The sequence below is a fragment of the Chiroxiphia lanceolata genome, chromosome 9 (genome assembly GCF_009829145.1).
Source record: "Chiroxiphia lanceolata isolate bChiLan1 chromosome 9, bChiLan1.pri, whole genome shotgun sequence".
Lineage (NCBI taxonomy): Eukaryota > Metazoa > Chordata > Aves > Passeriformes > Pipridae > Chiroxiphia > Chiroxiphia lanceolata.
The window spans coordinates 17,272,678-17,295,515 of NC_045645.1; the positions used below are offsets into that span (position 1 = coordinate 17,272,678).

The window sequence follows — 22,838 nt, forward strand, 5'->3', positions numbered from 1 at the left end:
GAAAACTGTGCCCTGGGAAAAAGATGACTTGAAATTCTGTCTGAACACTGAGACTTCTCTGCCTCTTGTTTTTCCCAGGTCATAATGAAGGCACTCTAGCAATGAAAGAAGGGGAAATTTTGTACATTATTGAGGAGGACAAAGGAGATGGGTGGACAAGAGCTCGAAGACATAATGGAGAGGAAGGCTATGTGCCAACATCTTATATAGATGTAACGCTAGAGAAAAACAGCAAAGGTGCAGTAACCTATATCTAACAGTAAACTGGCAGCTTTCATTTGTACATTCTCCAGGGAAAATAGTGGAAAAATAGTAAGTTATGCAGGTTCATGGAAAGAATTACAGAAGTCAGCAATGATGTGTTGTTTGCATTGGAAGTTTGCTATAGTTCTTTTCAGAGATAACCACAGTAAATTATGCATCTTACACTGGTCTGTAATTTTGACCAATGTCTTCTGCTTTGTTTAACTGATCTAGAGTTCCTGCTTTACAAAGCACTAAATCCAGTTCAGCTATGGATTGGACCAGGATTGCTGCTTGTTCTGTAGAATACTTTGTTTTTGTAGAGAACTGAAAAAATACTTAAGTTTTAAAGATTTCTAAGATTTACTGTTCCCACTTTTATAACTTAAATTATATGATTAAAACAGAGGGCTTTTTCCTCTAATAACTAACTGAACTCAGTTACTGAAAGTTATTAATTTCCTTCCTTAGCAAATACTTGGCAGCTCTCACTTCTTAAACAGGAAAATGTTTTCTGATTCTGAAAGTTCAAAAAAATACTCAGGAAAAAACATTACGATTAAGAAGGACAGAAAGTTCGCTGACCTGCCTGTCTCCTTCCTTTTCAGTACTTGTAATGTAGAATGTTCTGTATTGGACACAAGTTCATTGTTTTAACTCTAGATACCTTGAACAAACAAAAAGAGACCACATGTAATGCTTGATGTCTTACTGAAACCTCTCTCTGCTCCTGATAAGGGAATGATTTTATATTCTTAATCTGTGCCTGTAAGCTAACTCTCTGAATTGTACTGTGTTTAGTTTGAAATCAAGGTCTTAAATGTACAGTAATTCTCCTCATTGTTAAATCACTGAGGATTGGAAAACGCATTGCACTACTTGATTCTATGAAAAAAAAAAGCTTATCTAAAAACTGTAACTCGTATTTCTACTGAGAGTTTGTGGAATTAAGTACAAGGCTGATGTGTAGCCACTGAGAATGGCCTGTTAGAACTGAGCACGCTTCTCTTATCTTCTAAAGGCCTTCAGTAACTTTGTTCTTTTCTTTTTCCTCTTGGACTGCAGGTTCCTGAAGCGGGTTTCTGAGAAAATGGGCGAGATCTTGAAGGAGGTTACATGCAGCTGCTGGGGGGGAGGGGGTGGGGAGGGGAGGGGTACTAGACTGGGAGGCCCAAGGGTAAAAGCTAGTTGCATGAATGCATGCAGACATACATTTAGTCACTAACATCTTAGCATCTCCATATATAGGTAAGGATGTATTACACAATCTTGAATTTGTGCAGGAAAATAGAGTTCCATTACCAGAGTAAAAAGGCTACTGCTCCTAAAATTGCTTTATTTTCATTGTTCTAGGTTGTTCCAGGTGCACAAACTATATTTTAGCTTGTGCAATGTTTTGATTTCTCAATTATGCTCTTTTCCAACTCATTTTAATTGGCAGTCACTTAGAACCATGTCAGTTATCAGTCTGCCTGTGCCGCCTCCATGCTCGCTGTTAACCTCCTCCTGCATGCCTAGGACAGTCAGGCATGTTCTGTGTAACACTTTGCCATCAGTGCTTGTCTTATTTTGTAACAAATCATTTTCTTTAAATATCTTCAGCACTAGAGTTTCATCCCAGTATCCATGTATGCTGCTATAACAATACCACTGCAACCATCATTACATTCCAGATTTTTGGCATAACTGATAAGAGACCGTATGTGTTTTCTTAATTTGGGGAACTAATACATCTCAGCTCTAGCCTACAATGCAATCAAGAGAAACTCCTAGACCTGTGGTCCATCTTCAGCCCTTCAGTAACCTGTTGTGAGCACTGAAAACCTGGAACACAACCAGAGGATTCACCACTGCGAGCTAATGACTGTTTTCAGAAGTCAACCACTTGCCATTCAAAAGCTGCCTTAAACTAGAGTGCCTAAAATCTGCTGTTTGCCAACACTACCACTTACAGTATCCCACAAGGGCTTTGTGTCTCAGCTCTTTCCACAGTGCTGCAGCTGCTGAGGTAGCCACGGTAGGTGTTTTCTAGAGCTCTACTTTACTGGATACATGGTGCATCGTGAATTTTATACATTGAAATGTGTATCTCATTACTTTTATACATTGAAATGTGTATCTCTTCATTTGACTTTAATATTTTTTTAAAAGATTTTTATGGAAACTGTCTTTTAGTTTTTCACTATGAAGTTCCAAGTTTAATTACTGCAGTGCTAGTCCATTTCCAGGTGATGCTTCATTGTATGGACCAGTTGAAATTTGAGTGATACTTTGTTAATGATCTATGTGCACTTTTACTTGTAAACAATTGAAATTTGGATATGTTTATACGTGTAAATATAGTTGTCTGCAGTGCCCCTATTGCTTATGTTGTCTTGCCTCCCATTTGTGGTTCTATTAATACATACGTCATATCTGATTGATTAAGGTGATAAGAATTAGACTAGAGATGTTGGGGGGAGGGATACTTGTATCAAAGAAAGCTTGTCAACCCAGCCACCTGCTGTTCAGCAGCATATTATAAAATAATAATTAAAACATCCTCTTTTTCTGGCGTCTGAAGCAATATTTGGATGCAGCAGTGCTGGATTCTGTTTCATTTCAGTGTTATTAGAAACTGTACTACCAGTAAAACTGAATTTGAGTGACTTGTGTAGAGGTTTATTCCTTTTGTTATGTATACCACTATTACACAGCTTGACCTAGTGTACTATGGGGCCTATTAAACTCTAAAGTTTAGATTTTTGGAGCTTGTATACAGGGTTATTTATATAATAATGTGACATTACTCAATACTGACAAAACTACTTAGGTAGTTTTTTGGCTTTGGGGTTTTTGGGGGGTTTGTTGGGCCTGGGGTTGTTTTTTTTTGTTTGTTTTTCTTTTTTTTTAAAATCTAGTGCTTTTTTTATTTTAAAGTTAGAGAAAAACACGATGATCCTTGTGGGTCCCTTCCAACTCAGAATATTCTGTGATTCCGTAATTCTGTGAAAAGGAAGAAATGTGATCTATGTATTTTCTGCTAAAGGGCCTGTGGGTCTGCCTGGCTAACAGCCTTGCAGGTCAGTAATAACGCTTCCTGGTAAAGGACTAAATACTCTCTTCACGCTACTGTTTGTTTTTCTAAAACCAGGATTTGCTTCCTTTGGAGGCAGGTTGCTTTCAAGATGGATAGTGCAACTTGTATGGGGGTTATTAAACATAGGAAAAAACATTTGTACTTGCACAGCTAGTTATAAATCACTTATTCTAAAATTCTGAATGTGAGTTGTCTTAAAGAATCTGACATTTTCCAGTAATTTTTTAATCCTTTTTTGTGCACATGTTGATTTCCTAAATGTTAAATGCTTTGTTTAAAAATAGTGTTCTCTGTTGAGAATATTTTCATGGAATAAAAAAATCTTTTCATGGTCTAAGTAATTAGTTTCGCCATTTGTCTTTTGTTAAGATCGACAGGGAGACTTTCAGTGTAAGGTCTGTAAACTCTTGATGTGGTGGTAGAAACCTCTGTGGGGAGTGTGGATAGGAGGAACAGATTTTGGTGTTGGTTCTGTTGTTAGCATACTCAAATACTTTCAATGCTCTAAGTAACATCTCACTCCAGAAATAGGCTTACTGGCAACAAGCATATGCAGCTCTAACAGTAGTTTTTACTTAAATAGTTGTACAACTCCTGAGGATAATGCTTATACCAATTCTGTATGTGACAAAGTGGAATTTGTTGCTAAAACACTTTATATAATAAACACTGTCTATGCTGATTTCCTGTAAAAAGTGCTAACACCACCTTATACTTTGCCTTCATCCAAGGAAAAAGAAAAAATACTTACCAAAGTCATTCACCTCAGTAAATGAAGCAAGTTTAATACATACATACACCCACATTTACTCATGTCTGAAAGCATTTTAATTATCTAGATTGTTTGTTCTTGTCATTTCATCAGTCATTCCTGGCAGCATAGCTGTTGTGCAGGCTTCAGCAAAAGCCAAACCACTACAGGTGCTGTCTTAAAAAAAAAACGTGTTGTCCCAACACATAGACAAACTCATTTTCTACTTTCACAGGCACAGTGACATTTGAGCCTTGTTTTGTGGTCACAGATAAAGGATCATTTCTGCAACCTGCAGTATTTCTGTGATCTGTAAATATGCAAATTATTTTGCATAAAGATACACTTCAAATCACAATTCTATTTACAGTGTTTTATATTCATTAAAGGAATATTATACAACAGTTTTTTCTGCCATGTCAGATACTTAATCTATCATTTTATTTACACTGTTTGCTTCATCTTAATACTAAGATGCCAATGCCCTTACTCATTGGCATCATTAAAACATTGCAGCTCTGGAGAAATAAAGGGATAACCAGCTGTTTAAAGGGATCATTAAATGTCTTGGTGTCACAGTAAATAAATAATTTGTTTAGAAATCAGTAGTTTTAAAACAAGTGTGCATTGTGCATTTAAAGTTCTACACATCTTGTGAAATGCAAGAGGTCTGTGCAGTATCAAATTGCCAGAAGAATGCTAAGGTTATTTCAAGTATATAATTTTAAATAGTGTTTACAGAGTCTTATATACTTAATTGTTCCACCAGCTTCACTAGAGGAGGTTCCAGTTTTCGGGAAAGTGCAGTTAAAATCTGGTTGAATTTCTCGTATCTTTCACTTTGATTAACTTGTGCTCCTTTGCTGCCCCAGAGCAATCTCATTTGAAATTCTGTCTTGAAGATTTCACTCAGCTCTTCATCTGGCTGGAAACCTAGTAAGTAAAAAGAATCCCACAATACCACCATCAGGCAAATGCTTTTTATTCTGTAAAAATGGCTTTTAAACTGTATTCTCCCCAAATAAGCTTTAGTGTGCTGCATTCCTTTTGCACAGTGATTTTCACAAGCTAGTAAAACAGTGAAAATCCTTTCCATCTTTGACATTCTAGTAGCACACAGATGGCTCTAGGGACACTGGGACAGGCTATCCTTTGTTCAGTTCTAATGTTCTAGAATTGTCATTATAGCCTGACCTTAAATATCATTACTGATGTATACATGCTGCCTGCAGAAATGGTTGTATTTCTCTCCACTTCCTTAACTTTTCCACTGCAAGTTTAAAAAAAAAAAAAATCACATAACTAAGTTGTAGCTGTTTTCTGGCTGTAAGCAGTCAGGATCTCAGTGTTGCATCTTGCACTGCTGTAAAGAATCTTGTTATCACGGGTGGTGTTTTATTTGCAATAATCAGAGTAGGAATTCTAAATTGTACAGAAGACAGGAAGTTATCCTCAGTCCTTACTGTACCTCTATTCAGTTGCTAGAAGGGTCAGTATATTAACTTTGAGAACTTCCGAGTATGTTTAGCAAAAATGCTTGTTGGAGAACTATAGTGACGAATAATTTACTGGCTGCTTTTAAACAATATTGATGTTGTGCTCAGGCTGAGTTTCCTGCAGGACATTTGCTGCTATCTCAGCTCCTGTCAGAGAGGAGAGGCATTTCTCACACAGACTTGTGGTGGCCCTTATGCAGAGACACAGCCCCCGTGCTGTTGCTGAGCAGCAGCTTCTCGTACCTTGCAGCGCCTGCTCCGCAGCCCGGTGGAACCTCTGCGCGTGCTGCGCTATCGCACGGGCCGTGGCCAAGTGCCGCAGCATTATCTCACCACTCTGGTCAGTGCTCTCCCACAGCTCCGTGCCTTCAAAAACAACAGCTTGGCGCTCCATCAAGGTAAGAAGAGGCATCAGCAGTGGCACTGTTATGTTGTTCTGCGGAGCACTGATGGTCTCTGGGATAGAGGGTAACAAACACAGCATCAGACATTAAAACATGCTAGTTGAAGAAGGTATTGTAACTGCCACTATTCTTCTTTTATGGTGGAAAGTACTGTTATCCCTTTATCACCTTTATTATCACCTTACCTCACATATACCTGTCCTACCAGTTTCCAGCGAACTGGTTGGGGGAGAAGACCAAGACAAATTAGTGATGGAAAGCTCTGTTTGCTACAGGAGAAGGCTCTGCTGCATTACTACAGAGCAGCACAGAGATTTTAAACACGTTTTTTTAAAAACAGATTTTTTTAAAAACATTTTCAAAATCTGGGTCATTCCAATAAATTCCATGAGGCTAAAACGTTTTCACTGTCTACCCATTCTCTTGTAGAAATGTTCTGAGAAGTGTTTTTCTCTGCCTTGCACCCCTTTAAAAACTAGAGCTCCAAAGAATTGGGTGCAGGAACACTTGAAGTGACCAGAGTAATTGCCTAGCTGATTCTTTCTATTTGAGGATTCATCTTCTGATCCAATAGGCAAACAACTAAAAAGCAAAATCTGCCACAATTAACTCTCCTGTGAGGAAGGAGATCTTTTCTTGTCTTGAGGGAAGATGATGCAGTGTTTCAGTTTCTGTCCACAAAGAGGAAGTATGGCTGTGGAAAGAATGTTATATTCTGCAGGGATACAGGCACACAAACACACACTGATGTTTGGTTGGCAGACTGTTAGCTTCTGTTTCCTTGTCATATTGCATTATACAAGTTTACACAGTCATTTTAACATACAATGCACAGCTGTGGAAAGAGCAGCTGCCTCATCTCCCTACACAGGAAATCAGTAGTGGGAGAGGTGAAAGGCTAAAGAGAAACCAGTGTCACTCATACTCACTATTCCACTCATCCTGTCCTTCATGCAAAGCTTTGCAAGATGGTTTCAGCTGTTTTTCATACATAATGGCAGTCTGGGTATAACGATGTCTTAGAGCAGTCCAGGTTTGTTCTAATCTACTGACCTGTTCAAACAAAATAGGGAATACCCATTAGTGACTCCACAGCACTCCACAGGAAATGTGTACACTGTTGGTCATAGAATCATGGAATAGTCGTGAAGACTCTGTTCTGATGATCTGTCTAGTCTTGAAGAAGTTGCTTAAATTAAATAAACCCATCAAACAATTCCACATTTTGGAACATAAAGAGAAACAGATTTTTACCTGTGGCATTTCTAGTGCTTTCATAATGGCAGAAAACGCATATAAATCCCCCAGTGAATCCTTCAGCTCCACAGCAACTTGGATGATTCTGTTTAATGTTGCTGCTCTATCTTCTACATTTCCTGTGCAACCCAAGATATCCACAGCTATTCCTATTGCCATGGTATTGTGCCTGTAAGTGGATCAATTTATAGGACTGGTTACAAATTATTAAATTTACATGCATTCAGAGATCAGTTCAAAAGTATATTTGTACCTTGGTGTGCCCAGCAAACTTAAGTCTTTACCAACATCTTTGCATCAAAAGCAATAGTGACATCATATGGAATATATACACACAAGCTTTAAATTAATATTTTAACTTCTAAAATACTAGGAACTACACAAAATTCTGCTCAAGCAATGAATGAATGAACACTTTTGGGAAAATTGCCCCACTTGTCTTTGTCCTCTGTGCTCAAACCCTGTGACATTCCCTGCTAGATTTCAGCAATCAAACTACCAAAATATGAAGCAGAAATTGTACATCAGGGTTAGAACACCCCAAGTGTTCCCCCTTAACTTGGGCAGAGGTTTTACAGAAAGCTTTGCTGATCATTTTTACTTTATTAGATCCTCTGGGCTCTACCCAGCTGCAGAAGGCTACTACCTTTCAATCTCCTCCATGCACACTTACATGCTCAGATAGATTCCTGAATTTTAGTTAATATTTGAGCTTGTAAAGGGGAGCTGATGGCATTCAGCTGCTCCAAGGACCCTGCTTTCAATGCCATTCCCCTTTCTTTCCCTGTACTACATGCGTAGAGTTGCCTTATAACCTTCAAGAATTTCCTATGCAAAAAGAAGTTACGTGCCATCTCACAAAATAATCTGTACATGTGAATTCAGGAAACATGCAAGGGAGAGCATTCTTTGAGGAAATGAGGAGTACAGTGTAGCCATGCTCTGAGCTTCTGGCCATCTGCCCTGGAAATGAGTACCAGGAACCTTTACCTTTCAATGAGATCAAGGCGCAGCTGATGTCCGTAAGGCAAGGTAATCAGTTCAAGACCAGAGCTCCCTCCCATATTCCTCCTCATCTCTTCAGAAACTTCTACTATCCTTGCCACCTGTTAAGGGCAAAAAACTGTGCATGAATTTTGAAACTAACTTTCTTCAAAAAACCCCCCAGCCACATAGAACTCCAGGTTAGCTCAGGGCTTACATAGCTAAGTGCACAAAATGCAACATTAGAATACAGGCAGCAAAGGAAAAATCAACTTTGGCACATTCAGTCTTACACAAAAAGGTCAGTAAAATACTTTTTTTACATTATTCAGCCATCAGAAAACAAAAGGTGTAACCAAAACGCTTTATCAGGAAGCAGAGGATGAAGTTCCAGGAAATACAGCGCTCTCAGCCTGGTCCTTGTCAGAGAGGCAGTGCTCTTTGGCCTTAAAGATGTACACACTTGCTTTTGCCTTTTTCCTTTCTAAAAAGATGACTGCTCAGAATGTTTTTGGTTACACCACAGGGTCCTTATAAAGGTGAAGTAGAAAAAGGACTTAAGGAGGATGCTGAATGGTGAGTGCCTAACGAAGTCAGTATGTGAAAGCTGACACCCTATCAATTTGTCTGCATTTTAAACACATTGCATTAGCTACTGGTTATCTCAATGACAATTATATATGCTAATAATAATAAAACCCACATTAATATGATAATGTAGAATTATCTGCTGGTTTAAAGCCTATATGTTGACACATTTACAAATCAATCTGCCTGCAATTTTCTGATACACCCATCAGCAGACTTTCATGCTTATGAAAGATGGAAGCAATCTGGGCTGTACAACAATCCTCACTGGTACAAAATGTAGCACTGTAGAGAAACCTGTTTCACCTCTAGAGACATAGGAGTAATATGAAGACCCAGAGACACAGTGATTGCTCCACCATCACTGACATACATGTGGCAAATATTCACCTCATCACATCAATATGGGTGATTCCTGATTAGAAATGTCATTATTTAAAAGGCAAACTCATGCCACATAGAAGACCTAAGAACTTCAGCCTTATCAGGGATCTCAGTACAAAGCATTCATTCTGGCTGAATTCACATGCCAATCTCATTGTATCATGCAGTTCTTATCATGCATTCTAGCAACAAGTTGCCAATGAATGACAAGCATTGGTTCAGCACTGAGAGATGAAGATTAAGTAGACATGTCTACATGTCCCAGCTAGTTACTGTTCCTGCTCCAAAATCCAAAAATCTGTTTCTGTAAAACCCCCCAGTGACTCTTAATTAATTGTACAGGCTTTCAGACTTCCATCAGGCTAGTTGGTTCCTTGGTGCCATTGCAAAGTTTATAGTATTTAAAATAAAGAGTCTAGTAATGAGCTAATTGATTATAATATATATATATATATATACACACATACATATAAATGCTTACTACTTCTCTAAGGCATGCATATCCTATGCCTTCAAGCAACACTCTTTAACCATATATTAAAGATATTCTAGTTGTTGTTATTAGGTTGAAGGAAGAAAAAAGTGAATTTCGGAACTAAACATTAGAGAACGTAGTTACTATTTGGAATCATAGTAAAGAAGCCTCCATCTACCATTCATCTGAAAAGAGCAAGCAGTTGTGGAGCTGATTTTTTCTGAGTCTGCCACGAAGCCTTAGTTAGCAGCAGCTACCGAGGAGAGGACCTATGTTTGCTGTCAGCAGGACCCCAGCAGCTGGCAGGCACTCACACACCCTCAGCCCACTGCTGCTCCAGGGAACTGCCCCCTCCTCAGAGCCACGGTGTCCATCAGTGCAGCAGAGCACTACAGACATGTTTTGTCTGGAGCATCACCATTTCCACTTCCTTTCTTGTCTGTAATGGAGTTGCCCAGTAAGTAGCCACATTTTGTTTCTCAAACTCCTCTTAAAAAACCCCAAACAACTAAAACCCAACAAAGCCTGGGGGTTAGATACCCACCACATCACTTGGTTCCTCTAGCTGCTCTGCAGGTACAGCACTCAGTCATCCCAGCAAAATGGTGCAGATTCAACTGCAATTACATTCTTTTCATTACACAAAGTCATCACCTCATTAGGAGATGATTCTCCTGTCTTTCTGATTCAACAGCTGAGCTCCAAGTCCAGTCAGCTGACCAAAGTCTACATTGTGAAAAATAGTTCGTGTTTTTACATCTTTCTAAGCAATTCCACTAACAATACAGTTCTCTCATTGGACAGAAATGCATTAGTCCTGATAGCTATTTTCCTACACCACCTATCCAGCTGTAAGACAGGAACTCAGACAAAGATTAGAAGAGCAGCTGGTTTTAGAAGTTTAAATATATTTAGTTCCATTGAACATGATATCTTACAACCAGCCATATGGCAACCAGGTAATGTCTGTCTGCTCTTTGCCCATGCAAGCTAACTAGCATTTCCTGTCATGAGCAGTTCTTTCCAATGTTTACAGCACAGATAGCTCTTCCTGCACTACAGGAAAAAGGCTGATTCATAGAGATGCAGCAACTGATAAGAGATTTAAAAGATGTATGGTACACTGAGAATTTGAGTAAAGTCAAAGATGATGAGAGACCTTTGGTCCAAAGAGTTTGTAAACATTCTTGTTCTCCAAATGGAAAAAACCCACCAAAAAATTCCTGCAAGCAATACGAACATTACATTAGCTGCAAATCTACCCATTAATCTTTTCAAATCAGTTCTTTGAAAAGTCTAAACTTGCACAATATAAAATAAAATGCATGAACTTTTTTTTTTTTTTACCTTGCAGTCCATTCGAAGAATATGCTGTGCAATAATCTTTGGGTTATTGTTGGTGAAAAGCTCCTTAACTCTTCTTAACATTGATGTTTCCAATGGCTTGTTTTCAGGAGGAAGTAGTATGGATTCAAAATCATTTGGTTTAAAACTAGACACTGTCTCAAAAACAGGTGCAGAAAAGATGATGTCCTCTTCAGCCATCTGAGTTGAAGCTTCTAAAGGATCTGCAGGGTTCACTGTAGGATCATCATCAAGGATCAGATAGCTCGTTTCAGAGTTCCTGAATGAGTGTGTTCCTCTCTCCTTTCGTGTCAGATATTCCACGTAGCTGTTTTTCTGACATAAGTGTTGTTTTGTTCCTGCAGGATGTCTAGTAGTGTTTAGTTCACAGTAGTGTCCTTCTGAACTGTGGGAAGGCAAAGGAGAACCTGGGGGCTTCATCAGGGGTTTGCTGGGTTTAGGTGGAGGCTTTGGACAGAGCTGACTGTCTGATCCTCTCAGAGCTTCCCCTGCTTGTGACTCCAAGGTGAGTTTCTGAACAACTGTGGGGCTTAGAGATGGTTCACTGCCTGTTCTAAATGCAGGTGAACTTGGGCAGGAGTTTGTCTCTGCTTCAGGTAATCGAGATGGATGTCTTGAACCTGCAGGGGAAAATGGCATTTTAGAAGGCCAAAATATATACAACTCCTGAACCCTGTCCCAGAGTTCATCTCTTAATGCTATTTCCTAAGGAAAATATTGTTAGATCATGTAAATTATTCGCTGGCAAAAATGTATATGTAATTATATTTTGAGGAATAAGCTAGCCAGCAAGTTCCATATACTTGCTGATCCTCCCAAAATCCCAAATACATGGAACAGCTGCACCATAGTATTATTCTGTGGTAATGCTGACAAGAATTCCAGTCCCTGCTGCATACATAGGCTATACTGTCAGAGCTGGATGGCCTCCATGGCTTGGAATAGGAGGTTTCTTTGCAACCTGATCTAGGCTATAAAAACAGCAACTTCCAGCCACACCACATAAAAGATGAGTCATTTCTGAGAATGACAAGTTTGAGATGAAAGCAAAACTTTCCAAAGTCAAGCCTGAACCTGCAATAAGGTATGGAAGGAATGAATTTCAGGGATGCTAATCTTTTTGTGGAACGGTAGGTAATTTGAAGAGCTGGAAAAACACATCCACATACTTCTGTGTATCTATGCCTCATCCCGTACCCACTGCACATACAAACCTCTGCATGCAAGACTGATCCCTGTATCAGACATTCCCAGTCTGCAATTCTCAGTGCACTTGGTGGTATCTACAGCAAAGTGGCTATTGCATCATGTGGGTTTTACTACTTGATTCCAGACAGAAAACAAAAACTGCAAATCATAGCCTGTCCCCACTCATAAAACAGTGTGATACCAGAACCTGGTCAAAGAATCCCACAACAAAATGCACAGCAGGACTCTTTAGGCTGTTATAGTACCAAAAGAAAAGTTTTTGCAGCCATGGATTGTAATAATCAATTCAGCTACAGATGGACAGAAACTTGCTTCATAAATGTCTGTCCATCGCACTGTTAAATACAGGAGCACACATCAGAATACAGCCTCACTATACAAATACTTAACATTCTCCTTGCCATGAGAAGTCTTTCCACAATAGGCACTATGAATTTTAACAGTATTGTATTCAAAATGACTAGCAGCCCTGGAAGTCAAACACTACAGTTTGTCCAGATGGAAAGAGATGCATTATTGCAAGCTTCCATATACAGTGTGTTAGTATGGAAACAATTGCTTAAACCTCTGAAGAATATGAGAAAGAAAGGGCCACAATCAACAACTGGTCAAGCGTTGGCACACCGTATAGCCCCGGAGTAAGATGATAGTGGCTGTACAACCAGACGGAGCAAAAGTAATGAAAAGCAAAAGGGACGGGGGTAGAGAGATTGAGGGAGAGAGAAGGACAGAACTGAGTACAAAAGCCATCGTAGTTCTTTTCTCCCCGTGAGGAACATTTACCACATCCGCATACTTTACCCTGAGAAAAAGAGGTTACCAGAATTTCCATGAAACACCACTTCTACTTAATAGACTTCTGTCAGAAAGACATGACTGAAACAAGTCAGTTCTTGTAAAGCACAAGTGAAGAAAGGTAATACCATCAAAAAAGATATTAATGCCAACTGTAGCTGTCATTTTTTGGCATGAAAGCCTGCTGAGTTGTGTGCTAAGGTACTCAACTAGCTGGTACATTGTAAATAAAAATCCTGTTTCAGTGACCTAAAAAGCAAGCAGGGTGCTAACACAGCTTACACTGGCCATTAAATAGAACTTTATTATTTACAGTGCTCAGCACTCTCACTTTAGTCCGAAGAGTAACAGACCACCTGGACACACACTTAGAAACATTTAATTACAAAACATACCTATTAGCAGATAACTCTCTGACTGGTGAGCCTTCAAAGGGAATCTTTTCTCCAGAACATGGTCCAAACTAGCTGGCTGGCTACCACTTTTGTCTTTGTTTCTAGGGTAAACAAAAATGCAAACAAAAACACATCAGTATATGTAACACTCTTAACATACATATCTAACTGCCAGAACTTATCATAAACAGTGCAAGGATCATTAGTTTTCCACTTGGGCAGCTTATAATAATAAAAGGTACTTCATGCTGTTGCAGTGGCAGTGAAATGGGCTATACCATGTGTCACCCTGCAGCACTTATGAGGGTATTTCTTTGAACACTAAGAACTTCTAACGGAACATTTGATTTGGACACTGAAATTGGGATCTATTATCCCACACTTGGCTTTTTTATTTCAGGAGTTAAATATGGAAAACCAGACTTCTCTGGAGCAGCAACAACATTTTATTTTAATCCTTTGTCTTAAGCAGTCAGGACTTGCCAAGTCACTGAAGAACAAGCTGCGGTGCTGTTGTGCTTCCAGAGTCTACATTTGCTCTCCCTTTGTGGATTTGCTGATCCTTTGCTAAAAATCAGCAAACCCTCATGCCTAGCCTTCCATCTCAAATCAGAGTGAAAATGCACATCATCTACAGCAGAATCTGATACAGTTACCTGATTTCCTTCCATAAGTACAGTAAAATTAAGTACCTCAAAAGATTTCCTCTGGGTATGCTCTGCTCCGGGGATTGCATGCTGGATATACCAAGACTCAGCCTTTTCGCAGTTTCTGTTTTTCCTTCAGGGCTACTTGGCTCTTTTTGTTGGACTGGAGTTACACCATACTTTTCTTCTAGACACCTGAGAGGCACAGTCCTGTTGATAGGCTGAAAAATAATTGCTCCACTCTGCTTTGATATTGGTGCACGATTCCCAACATAGTATCTAACTAAGCCAGGGATACTGTCAAAACTTTCCAGTTCAAAGTGATACTGAACACGGCAGTAGGCTTCATTGAGTCTTAGAACTGTTTTGTTGATTTTAAAATGCTGAGAGGTATTTTTCCACTGACAAGTAAGAACAAAGTTCCCAGGACTGGAGAGAGAATCCCTAATCAGAAAATCTCCATCTCTCTGAACTAGGTCTTCTGCCACCTTGGAGGAAAATGAGAGTTATACAAAAAATACTTTCAGAATCAGAAAACAAGCAGTCAAACAACACATTGCAACAAAATATTCTTAAACATAAGAATTAATTTGGCTACTCCGGAAGGGCACACAAAGCCATGAATATAAAGCAAAGCATGAAGTGTGCTATAAGAATAATGTCTCCAAATCTAAAATTAAAAGCTCATCCCACAGCAGAGATGTGGAAGGGCTTCTTGGAAGGAGCCAGCAGAATGATCCACTTTTGCAGGTACATTTCTTCTAGTTTGCTAAGAAAATAAGGCATGAAGGGAAAGCAATGATCCAGGATTTTAGAGTTTAAAGCATCTGAATAGACAGTCACACTGAAGTTCAGAAGCCATTACTACAAGATCCCAGAGTTTGCCCATTCCTTATTACCTTAAATGACAGAAGCTTTCATTTTTTATTCTTTGTGAATACTGCACGTGAATACTACTGACTAGGAGGAGTCAAAGAAATCCTGTTTTTCTGTTTTGAGTTACTTCTTTCACGTGCTTTTAAAACCGACGCACGTCAGAGCCGAGTGTCCTGAGTGGGTGCTGAGCCTGCTCTCCCTACCGGGGTGGGGCGGGGAGGGAGGCCCGCAGGGGGAGCTCCAGGTGCTCGGAACCGAAGCTCTCATCAACCACAGCCTTAATATGTTTTTAACTGCGTTTGTAAGGATCAAAACTAAGTTTTGCATAGATTTTGTTGCGGGTTTTTTCTCTCTCCCAAATTCTAAGTGCAAGAAAGAAAGTAAACAAGAACATTTTAACTTTGGTTAAGAACTCTGAACCAAATTCACGTCAGTACGCCTGAACAATATGTGGGCACAGTATTCTCATATGAAGCTTAAATTCCATTTCCACCTTTATTCAGTGCACAACAATCCTGAAATATCTTTATTTTCCACCAGGGTCTCCCCTAAGTCCTTCCTCAGTCTCATTTTATGCCAAGCTCTGATAAATACCATAGCTTTCATACAAATAGGCATTATGTTTCTACTAAATCAATGCAGATATCAGAGATGTGTATAGTACTTCAGTGAAATTGTGCTTGTCTATAGAAGCTCAAAGCACATTGGGCAATGCAAAGACCACGTACCTGCCGAGGAATATGTCCATGGTACCAGGCATAGCTACGCAAGTCCTCACTACTCAGCTGCAGTTCTTCCTCTAACTCCTTCTTCAGTTTTTCCGGGCTGTTGTCCATAACCTGCCTCTCCCTAGAAAACTGCAATAAAAGATTAAAAGCTTCAACTGTGCCAAGTTTAGTGATTAACATTTTACCTGGGTTATAACTTTCATCACATGACTTGCACTGGAATGCAGGTGCTGCTTTCAGCAGGCTGGCTTGGCTTTGCTCTCTAGATTGTATTTGCAAAACTCAGCACTCAGTGAGAGAACATGTGATTGTTCTACACCACACAGAACAGAGCAAAGTGTTCTGCCTGTAAACCAAACTAGTAACGACACACCTACAAAGTCACTTCTCTTACTTCCTCTTTCCAATCTGATTTCTAAGTATATCCAAAAAAAATGGAGCTGGACACAAATGCCCTGCTTCAATATTCTTCCTCCTCTTTAAACTTCCATTTTAAATTCAGATTCTTTCCTCCTAACCCCTTTTGAACTCTTCCAATTAAGAACATTCCAAATGCATCAAGATGGGCAAACCTTGACATACACAGTTGTTCAGTATTTCTGTTGCACTAAAAAACAATTTGCCGAAGTAAAATTTCAGCCTTAAAGGACTTACTTCCGATGGTCATTATCTGTCTAAATCTGCATGTCCAAGATGTTCCCATCCTAAGGGAAAAAAGCTCTTGTTGCCCCTTAGCACAAAAAGCAAGAGATCTGCTTGAAGATATCTCCATCACCACTATATAACCACTGTAAGATTTTCTGGAAAAATTCTATCTTCTGGAGTACAAGTTTCATACTGGACCACTCTGGCTCACTAGTCCTTATGGATGCAGTGTTGGTAACAAAGTAAGGTGCGGTATCTTCTCTGGATAGAGGCCACAAACTCTTTCATAAGCAGTCAGTGGAAGTACTTTGGACTTCCTTTCATTCTCCGAGGGTTGGGACTTCAGCCCTTCTTTGTTGTGCTGAAGAGTTTCAAAAGCCTGGGAACAGGTTCTATACTGATCAAAGCATCAGAGTATACACTCTCTTCAGAGAAAGATCACTTTAAAAAAAAGGGAAGGGGAGAGAGAAGGCCTCCAGCTGTAGCACAGAATAAAATGCAACATTTTGCTCCAGTGCATTATGGATTTCTTTTCTTAGCTGTGGATATGAGCCAAAGCTCACAGGTTCCTTTCACTGACGAATATGGAACACATGTATTATTTAAAAGTGAACTGGGAATGCTTGCCCACCAATCCTGTTCTTTCCACGAACACTTGCTCTCTATAGCATTTTCTTCTTCACACTGAATACTCACAGCACCTAACCGTGGGAGCAGGTGGCACACATTTAACACTTCTTTCAACAATCCTCCCTGCAATTTCAAGCAGACTGAATTACAACAGATTACCAGACAGCAGATTTTCGGTGGAATAATGCCAGAAGAGGCATCCTGCTGCCAAGACTATTTAAGCATGCTGGGAGCCCAGAGAAATTCTGAGACAAATTCTCCTCTTCTCTCTGGTTTCCTTGGAGAGAACTAAGGCTTCTTTTAGACAAACACGAATGTAGTAGCTTACACAGAAGGGCAAAAGATAAAAACAACCTAGTAAAGAATAACTTTTCACCCCAGTTTCCCTTCTGTGAACCATAATAGGGTGTTATTTTTCCATACAACTGTGGTTCACAATGGACAAGCATTTTCAACAAGGAGTATATCTTTCAGGAAGAAACCATGCCACAAAAAAAGAAGACCTTCACTGCAAGGGCTCGTTCATAAAGCCATGTACAACGTGAAGAGGTGAAGTTACTGGGTGTAGGAAGAGTCACAGAAGGGGACTGGTGAGGACCAAAGTCCAAAAGCATACTGAAGTGTCAAAACACAGGCAAGTAAAGCCAAAAATCTGCCCTCCACTCCAGATCCCTGTGCCCTATCAGACTAGCATAGCTGAATTTCCCAACTCAAATGGCTGGGTATTCAATTTAAAATTGATTCCAAAACTGACAGCCATTTCACTGACACATCTTACAGAATGATAGCAGGGATTATAGTATCTATATAACCTGAAGGTAGAGTGAAGAGCACATAAATTGAGCTGAGACTTTTCAAGAGCCCCTTTTCCCCTGACTGCACAAGGAAGTGGCTGGAGAACTTTTAAAGCCTCCCCTCCAAGTGTAAACAATGGCATCCAGCTGTAATAGAATACCAAGCTCTTACATTCACAGCTGTGTGTTTTGTCAACCATCTGAAAGGAACTACTACTTTAACATGAATTGTATTTAATGTTTTGAAAGATGCTTTTGGCTGAATAGAGATCTTAAAGAACCCAAAGCTACCATACAAATTGTTACCATCATGCCAAAAGCATCTCGCTGTGTCTCAGTGGTAGGCAAAACTACTGGAAATGGACCAAAATATAGCATACAAAGGCAAATAACTGAATTTGCTTAGGAGAGTTAGATTCTTAGCCAACAAGAACTATAGGTCTTTGTGTATGGACTAATTTTATCCACAGTACTGACACAACTTATCTTAAAAAACCCAGGATGATCAAGTTAGAGATACACATCAGTTACAAATACAGCACAAAACCCTAGAACTTCATCTGGTGGTTAAATGGATTTTTCACTACTCAAATAAATGTAATGAGACATGTTGCACTTGAATTACATCTAAGAACACAACAAGAAAAACATTTAAGGAATCCAAACCAACTGAATTGTTAACATTCATGATTATTGGTTTGTTAAAAATCTCCACCATGGTCTACCACACAGAGTATACTCTGATTGCCAGAGGTCAGACATCTCCTGAGGTGAAGCAAACATGCTTAAATAACCCTTATGCAACTCTGAACTTAGTGAAACAACTCCTGTGGCTAGCACAAATCCCAAAATATACAAGGGGAAAACTGCCTAGGTAAGCAAGTTCAGTAATAGCATGTCTTCCTGGACAGTTTTTTGTTAGCTGAGACTGATTTCTTATACAACCCAGGTCCTTTATAGGAAAACTGGGACTGATGAACTGTCTGTAATCATACCAGCCTATACCTTTCTATGCTAAACACTGTATCCAAGGCCTCTGGCCCTGCAAGAAACTCTGCACATGCTCTAAACTTCACATCATGGAAGGGCTCAAAAATCACTCCAGGCACAACCTGCTGCAAACACGTTAGTCTGTAAATAAAGAAGAGTGTAAGCTTAGGACAGTGTAATTAGCTATGTCAGTGGGCTTTCCTTTAAAAGAAAAGGTGACCTGTTCCACACAATGGGGCAGATACTTCAGCCTCATTTCCCAATAGCATCCAAAAGTTAATGGGCAGCAATGGTATGCTGTAAAGTTGCACTAACTTCACAGTGACAAACCTTCCTTTAGTAGTATGCCCTCACTTTATTTCTTTGTCTAAGGCACTTTATTGGCTCCTATTCAATGACAGAAAGCAAGCTGAATATATGTTTACAGCTAGATAGGGAAGTGGATGGTAAAAAGAAATTTTAAAATAATTTAGGGGAAAAATTAAAGACTTCCATGTATTCTGCAATAAAACACAGTTGAAGAAACACAGGAAGCTCTTGTGCCAACCATCCTAACTGAATTAATCACATTAGATTGTGCTGAATAATCTACTGTATGAGTTTGGTAGTAAACAAAATAGAAGTCCCACAGTCACTTCTGTTGCCTATTGGCAGTGAATTCTTTCTCCAGTTCACATCTGCAACAACTCCAGTGAAGTACCTATACCAGTGAAACATGAAAATACCTGAGAGGAGAATCACACATGATATATCCCACATTGCATCTTATGTGTTCTAGCTTTCATGTCTTATCTCAATTGTTATTAATTAATTCCTCCCTACAGTGATCAAGTGTTTGGTTTATTGGTTTGGGGATTTTGTTTGGTTGATGGGGGAGGGGGGTGTGTTTCATTTTTTTTATTTCTTCTTAAACAGCTTGAATTATAAGGGAAAGGCTTTTACTTTCAGATACTGTTTGGAAGTGGTCCAAAATCTGTCATGCTAGATCACCTCATTCAGCTCTGATAAAGCCAAAATTCATATAATCTCTCTTTGTATCCTTCTGGCAAAGTATTATTTAGGCAAAGCACAGCCAAGGACTGTTACAGGTACAAGACTAAAGGTGGCCACATTTCCATCCAATCTCAATTACTTCCTGGTGCTTTGCACAGCTCTGCCAGCTGATATTTAAACGAGCCCAACAGGTACCCTTGGAACCACCTGATTTCCTGTTGCCTTGAAGGTTTCAAGAAAAAAAGAAAAAGAAAGGAGACGATTATTAGGGATAAATGAGAACAGCTTTGTGAAAACTGAAGTGTGATCCAACTAAGGAAAAAAAAGTCAAGCCAGTACCTTTCCTAAACTTTTAGTACTTTTCCTAAACTTTTAATAAATGTACCAAACAGGAAAATTGGTCAACAGAAAACATGAAGGGGATGCTGGGGCAGGGACGGGAAATACCAAGAGGGAAGACAAAGATGTGAAATGAGAAAGAAGGGAGAGGACATGCAGACACAGGACACTAAAAACATCTGGAAAAGTGAAAAATTAATGAAATTCCTCTATTGCCAAGCCACTAGAGAGCAATCAACTTGTTCATACTGAAAATGAACATTTTATTGTCAAAGTTCCAATACTGGATCAAGATATACTTCACTGGCTGCAGAGATCCCTTCGGTCTTTAATCCCGTGCTCTGGTGACCCTAATCAGACTGCCTATCTGGCACTGTGAATATAAGCATTTTAAAATATACAGTTACATCAATTTAGAATATGTTTTAATTTTATTTTAATGAGTACAAGGTATTTCATTTCACTTATAAAACTCTCCTAATTGGTCACCAAACCAAACAGACTGGCACTAAGCATGGAACCAAACTCTCCATCATTGCTGGAAAACATTCTTGTCTTTCTCCTAACAAAAAAGTAGCACCATTGGCCAAGAACTTACAAAATGACAAAAACACATGGACAGAGTCATTTCTGAATAATTTTTCTGAGAAAGAACTAATTGGAAAAAGGGAGTTTCTAAACACATGAATCCATTTTCTGATTGACTTGGACATTTTCAACTACAACTGGTGCAATGCTCTTTCCAGGGGCAGTTTAACCTTCTAGAGTGTACGAAGTTCACACGGGACTATAGCAAGTGCTGTATTAAGTAATAGGAAGTACAAAATGGATGATAAAAGTCTCATTGCATAGATGAATGTCAACTTGTGCAGGATTTTATTTTCGTGTGGCTTAACTGGTTGTTTGAGACGGACCAAATACAAACTTTCACCATGCCCAGAATATGGAGGAGAAATCTCAAACTACTCAGACAGATGAATAAATACAGGACAATAGCAACTTTGAAGCCTCAAGATTTCTACAACCTTGTTTACGTAACAGGTGACTGTTACCTAAGGTTACTGAAGAAAAGATAATAAATTACTATGAAAATTTTCATCATGACTATGACAGCTCTTTAAAAACAAATAAACTTCATCATGTGCATGCTCTCAGTCTGCCACTCCAAACAACATAACCTGCCTGACATTGACTGAAAAGTGGCCAATTTTTATTAACTAATGCCCTGGTTTCAGCTGGGATAAAGTTAATTTCTTCTCAGTAGTTGGTATGGTGCTGGGTTTTGGATTCAGTATGAGAACAATGTGATAACACACTGATGTTCTGATTGCTGCTACGTCATGTTTATCCTAAGTTAAGGACTTTTTTGTGTCTCATGTTCTGCCAGTCAGGAAGTACACAAAAAGCTGGGAGGGAGCACAGTCAGGACAGGTGACCTGAACTGGCCAAAGGGATATTCCACAGCATAGAACATCATGCCCAGGATATAAACTGGGGAGCTACCTGGCAGTGGGGCGCATCAGGGTTCAGGGATGAGGTCTGGCATCACTCAGTGGGTGGCGAGCAACTGTATTTTGCATCATTTGGCATTTTTTATTTCTATTATCATTATGATTATTTAATGTTATTATTACATTTTGCTTCATTTCAATTGCTAAACTGTTCTTACCTCAACCTAGAAGTTTACTTTTGATTCTCCTCCCCATTCCAATGGGGGGTTGAGGGGGTGGGTGAGCGAGTGGCTGTGTGGTGCATAGTTGCCAGCTGGGCTTAAAACATGACAACTAATAAGTAAGATATTTGTTAGGATAAGGAAAATAAAAAAGTCTTTTAGTAAAAAGTTCAGTCCAAAGTTAAGTGAAGGTAATGGGAAAACTTAATTCTAGTGGATTCAACATCCACTTTCCACTACAACTCTAGGTAATCACATTCAGAGCTAGGAGGACAGCCTCATTCCTAAAATATGGATCCTGACAAATCCTGAGCTGCGAGTTAGTCAACTCATAATCTACTCACTCAGTGACCCTAGGGATTTTGACTACCAAATCAAAAGGATTTTAGCAGTTGTGTAGGGTTTTTCTTTTTTTTTGTTTTAATCTGAGACATATCGATATAAAAGTTACTACCAAGCAGTTAAATGCATAAATACCTACTGCAGAATGTTCCCATTCCCATCAAACAGAAATCGCTTACAGAGCACCAATGGTCCCTGTGCTATCCACATATTTATGATAGAGGGCACACAGTTTGATAAACTATAAAATTACCATGGGAAATTGAAAAAAAAACCTATAGTACAAGACTCATCAAAACTCAAACTCAGCAGCAACAGAGTTCAGGGAGCTATACAAAATTCCACATAATTCTGATAAGTCAGTCTTTTCACATCTGCACCTCTCCAACAATAGCAAATCTAACATCAAAAGAGCAGACCCATAATGCTGGGTGGTGATGACTTGCAACTCACATGTTATCAAATCCAACTGCTTCCACATACATGCTGAAACTGGATATATGAAGCCTGAGGATGCCAGTAAAACAGATTTAGATCATCACACACTGAAGAAATATTAATTAAGACCTACTATCTATAAAAACTGTTTGCAATTCATCCAAGATAAGAGATGGCACTTGCAATAAGTAGCTTCTTATAAAAAGCTGCTTACTCACGTCACATTCATAGCATTAGTACATCACCCAGTAATGAGTTACATCAATGTGCTGGAAATTTTAAAACTTGGCAGTCCCGAAAACTGGAGTGGTTTTCCCCT

The 22,838-nt window shown here is 39.2% G+C and overlaps 2 protein-coding genes across 11 annotated transcripts in view; one reads left to right on the forward strand and one right to left on the reverse strand.

Moving 5' to 3' along the window:
• The window catches only part of FNBP1L (formin binding protein 1 like), a 56,357-nt gene extending 52,694 nt beyond the window's left edge, over positions 1–3,663 (forward strand). For 3 of the 4 annotated variants that reach the window (XM_032696737.1, XM_032696735.1, XM_032696738.1), the window contains one exon: positions 79–3,663. In XM_032696737.1, the coding sequence (XP_032552628.1) occupies positions 79–257 (179 nt within the window). In that variant the 3' untranslated portion in view covers positions 258–3,663. The remainder of the gene's footprint in view (positions 1–78) is intronic. The other variant, XM_032696736.1, reaches the window with a different exon arrangement.
• A 464-nt stretch (positions 3,664–4,127) lies between these two features.
• Positions 4,128–22,838, reverse strand: part of BCAR3 (BCAR3 adaptor protein, NSP family member) — a 91,952-nt gene continuing 73,241 nt past the window's right edge. For all 7 annotated transcript variants that reach the window (XM_032696727.1, XM_032696728.1, XM_032696730.1 and 4 more), the window contains 9 exons: positions 15,677–15,805; positions 14,118–14,560; positions 13,426–13,526; positions 11,009–11,646; positions 8,221–8,336; positions 7,228–7,399; positions 6,903–7,026; positions 5,813–6,025; positions 4,128–5,006 (listed from right to left, as the gene is read on the reverse strand). In XM_032696727.1, the coding sequence (XP_032552618.1) occupies positions 4,819–5,006; positions 5,813–6,025; positions 6,903–7,026; positions 7,228–7,399; positions 8,221–8,336; positions 11,009–11,646; positions 13,426–13,526; positions 14,118–14,560; positions 15,677–15,805 (2,124 nt within the window). In that variant the 3' untranslated portion in view covers positions 4,128–4,818. The remainder of the gene's footprint in view (positions 5,007–5,812; positions 6,026–6,902; positions 7,027–7,227; positions 7,400–8,220; positions 8,337–11,008; positions 11,647–13,425; positions 13,527–14,117; positions 14,561–15,676; positions 15,806–22,838) is intronic.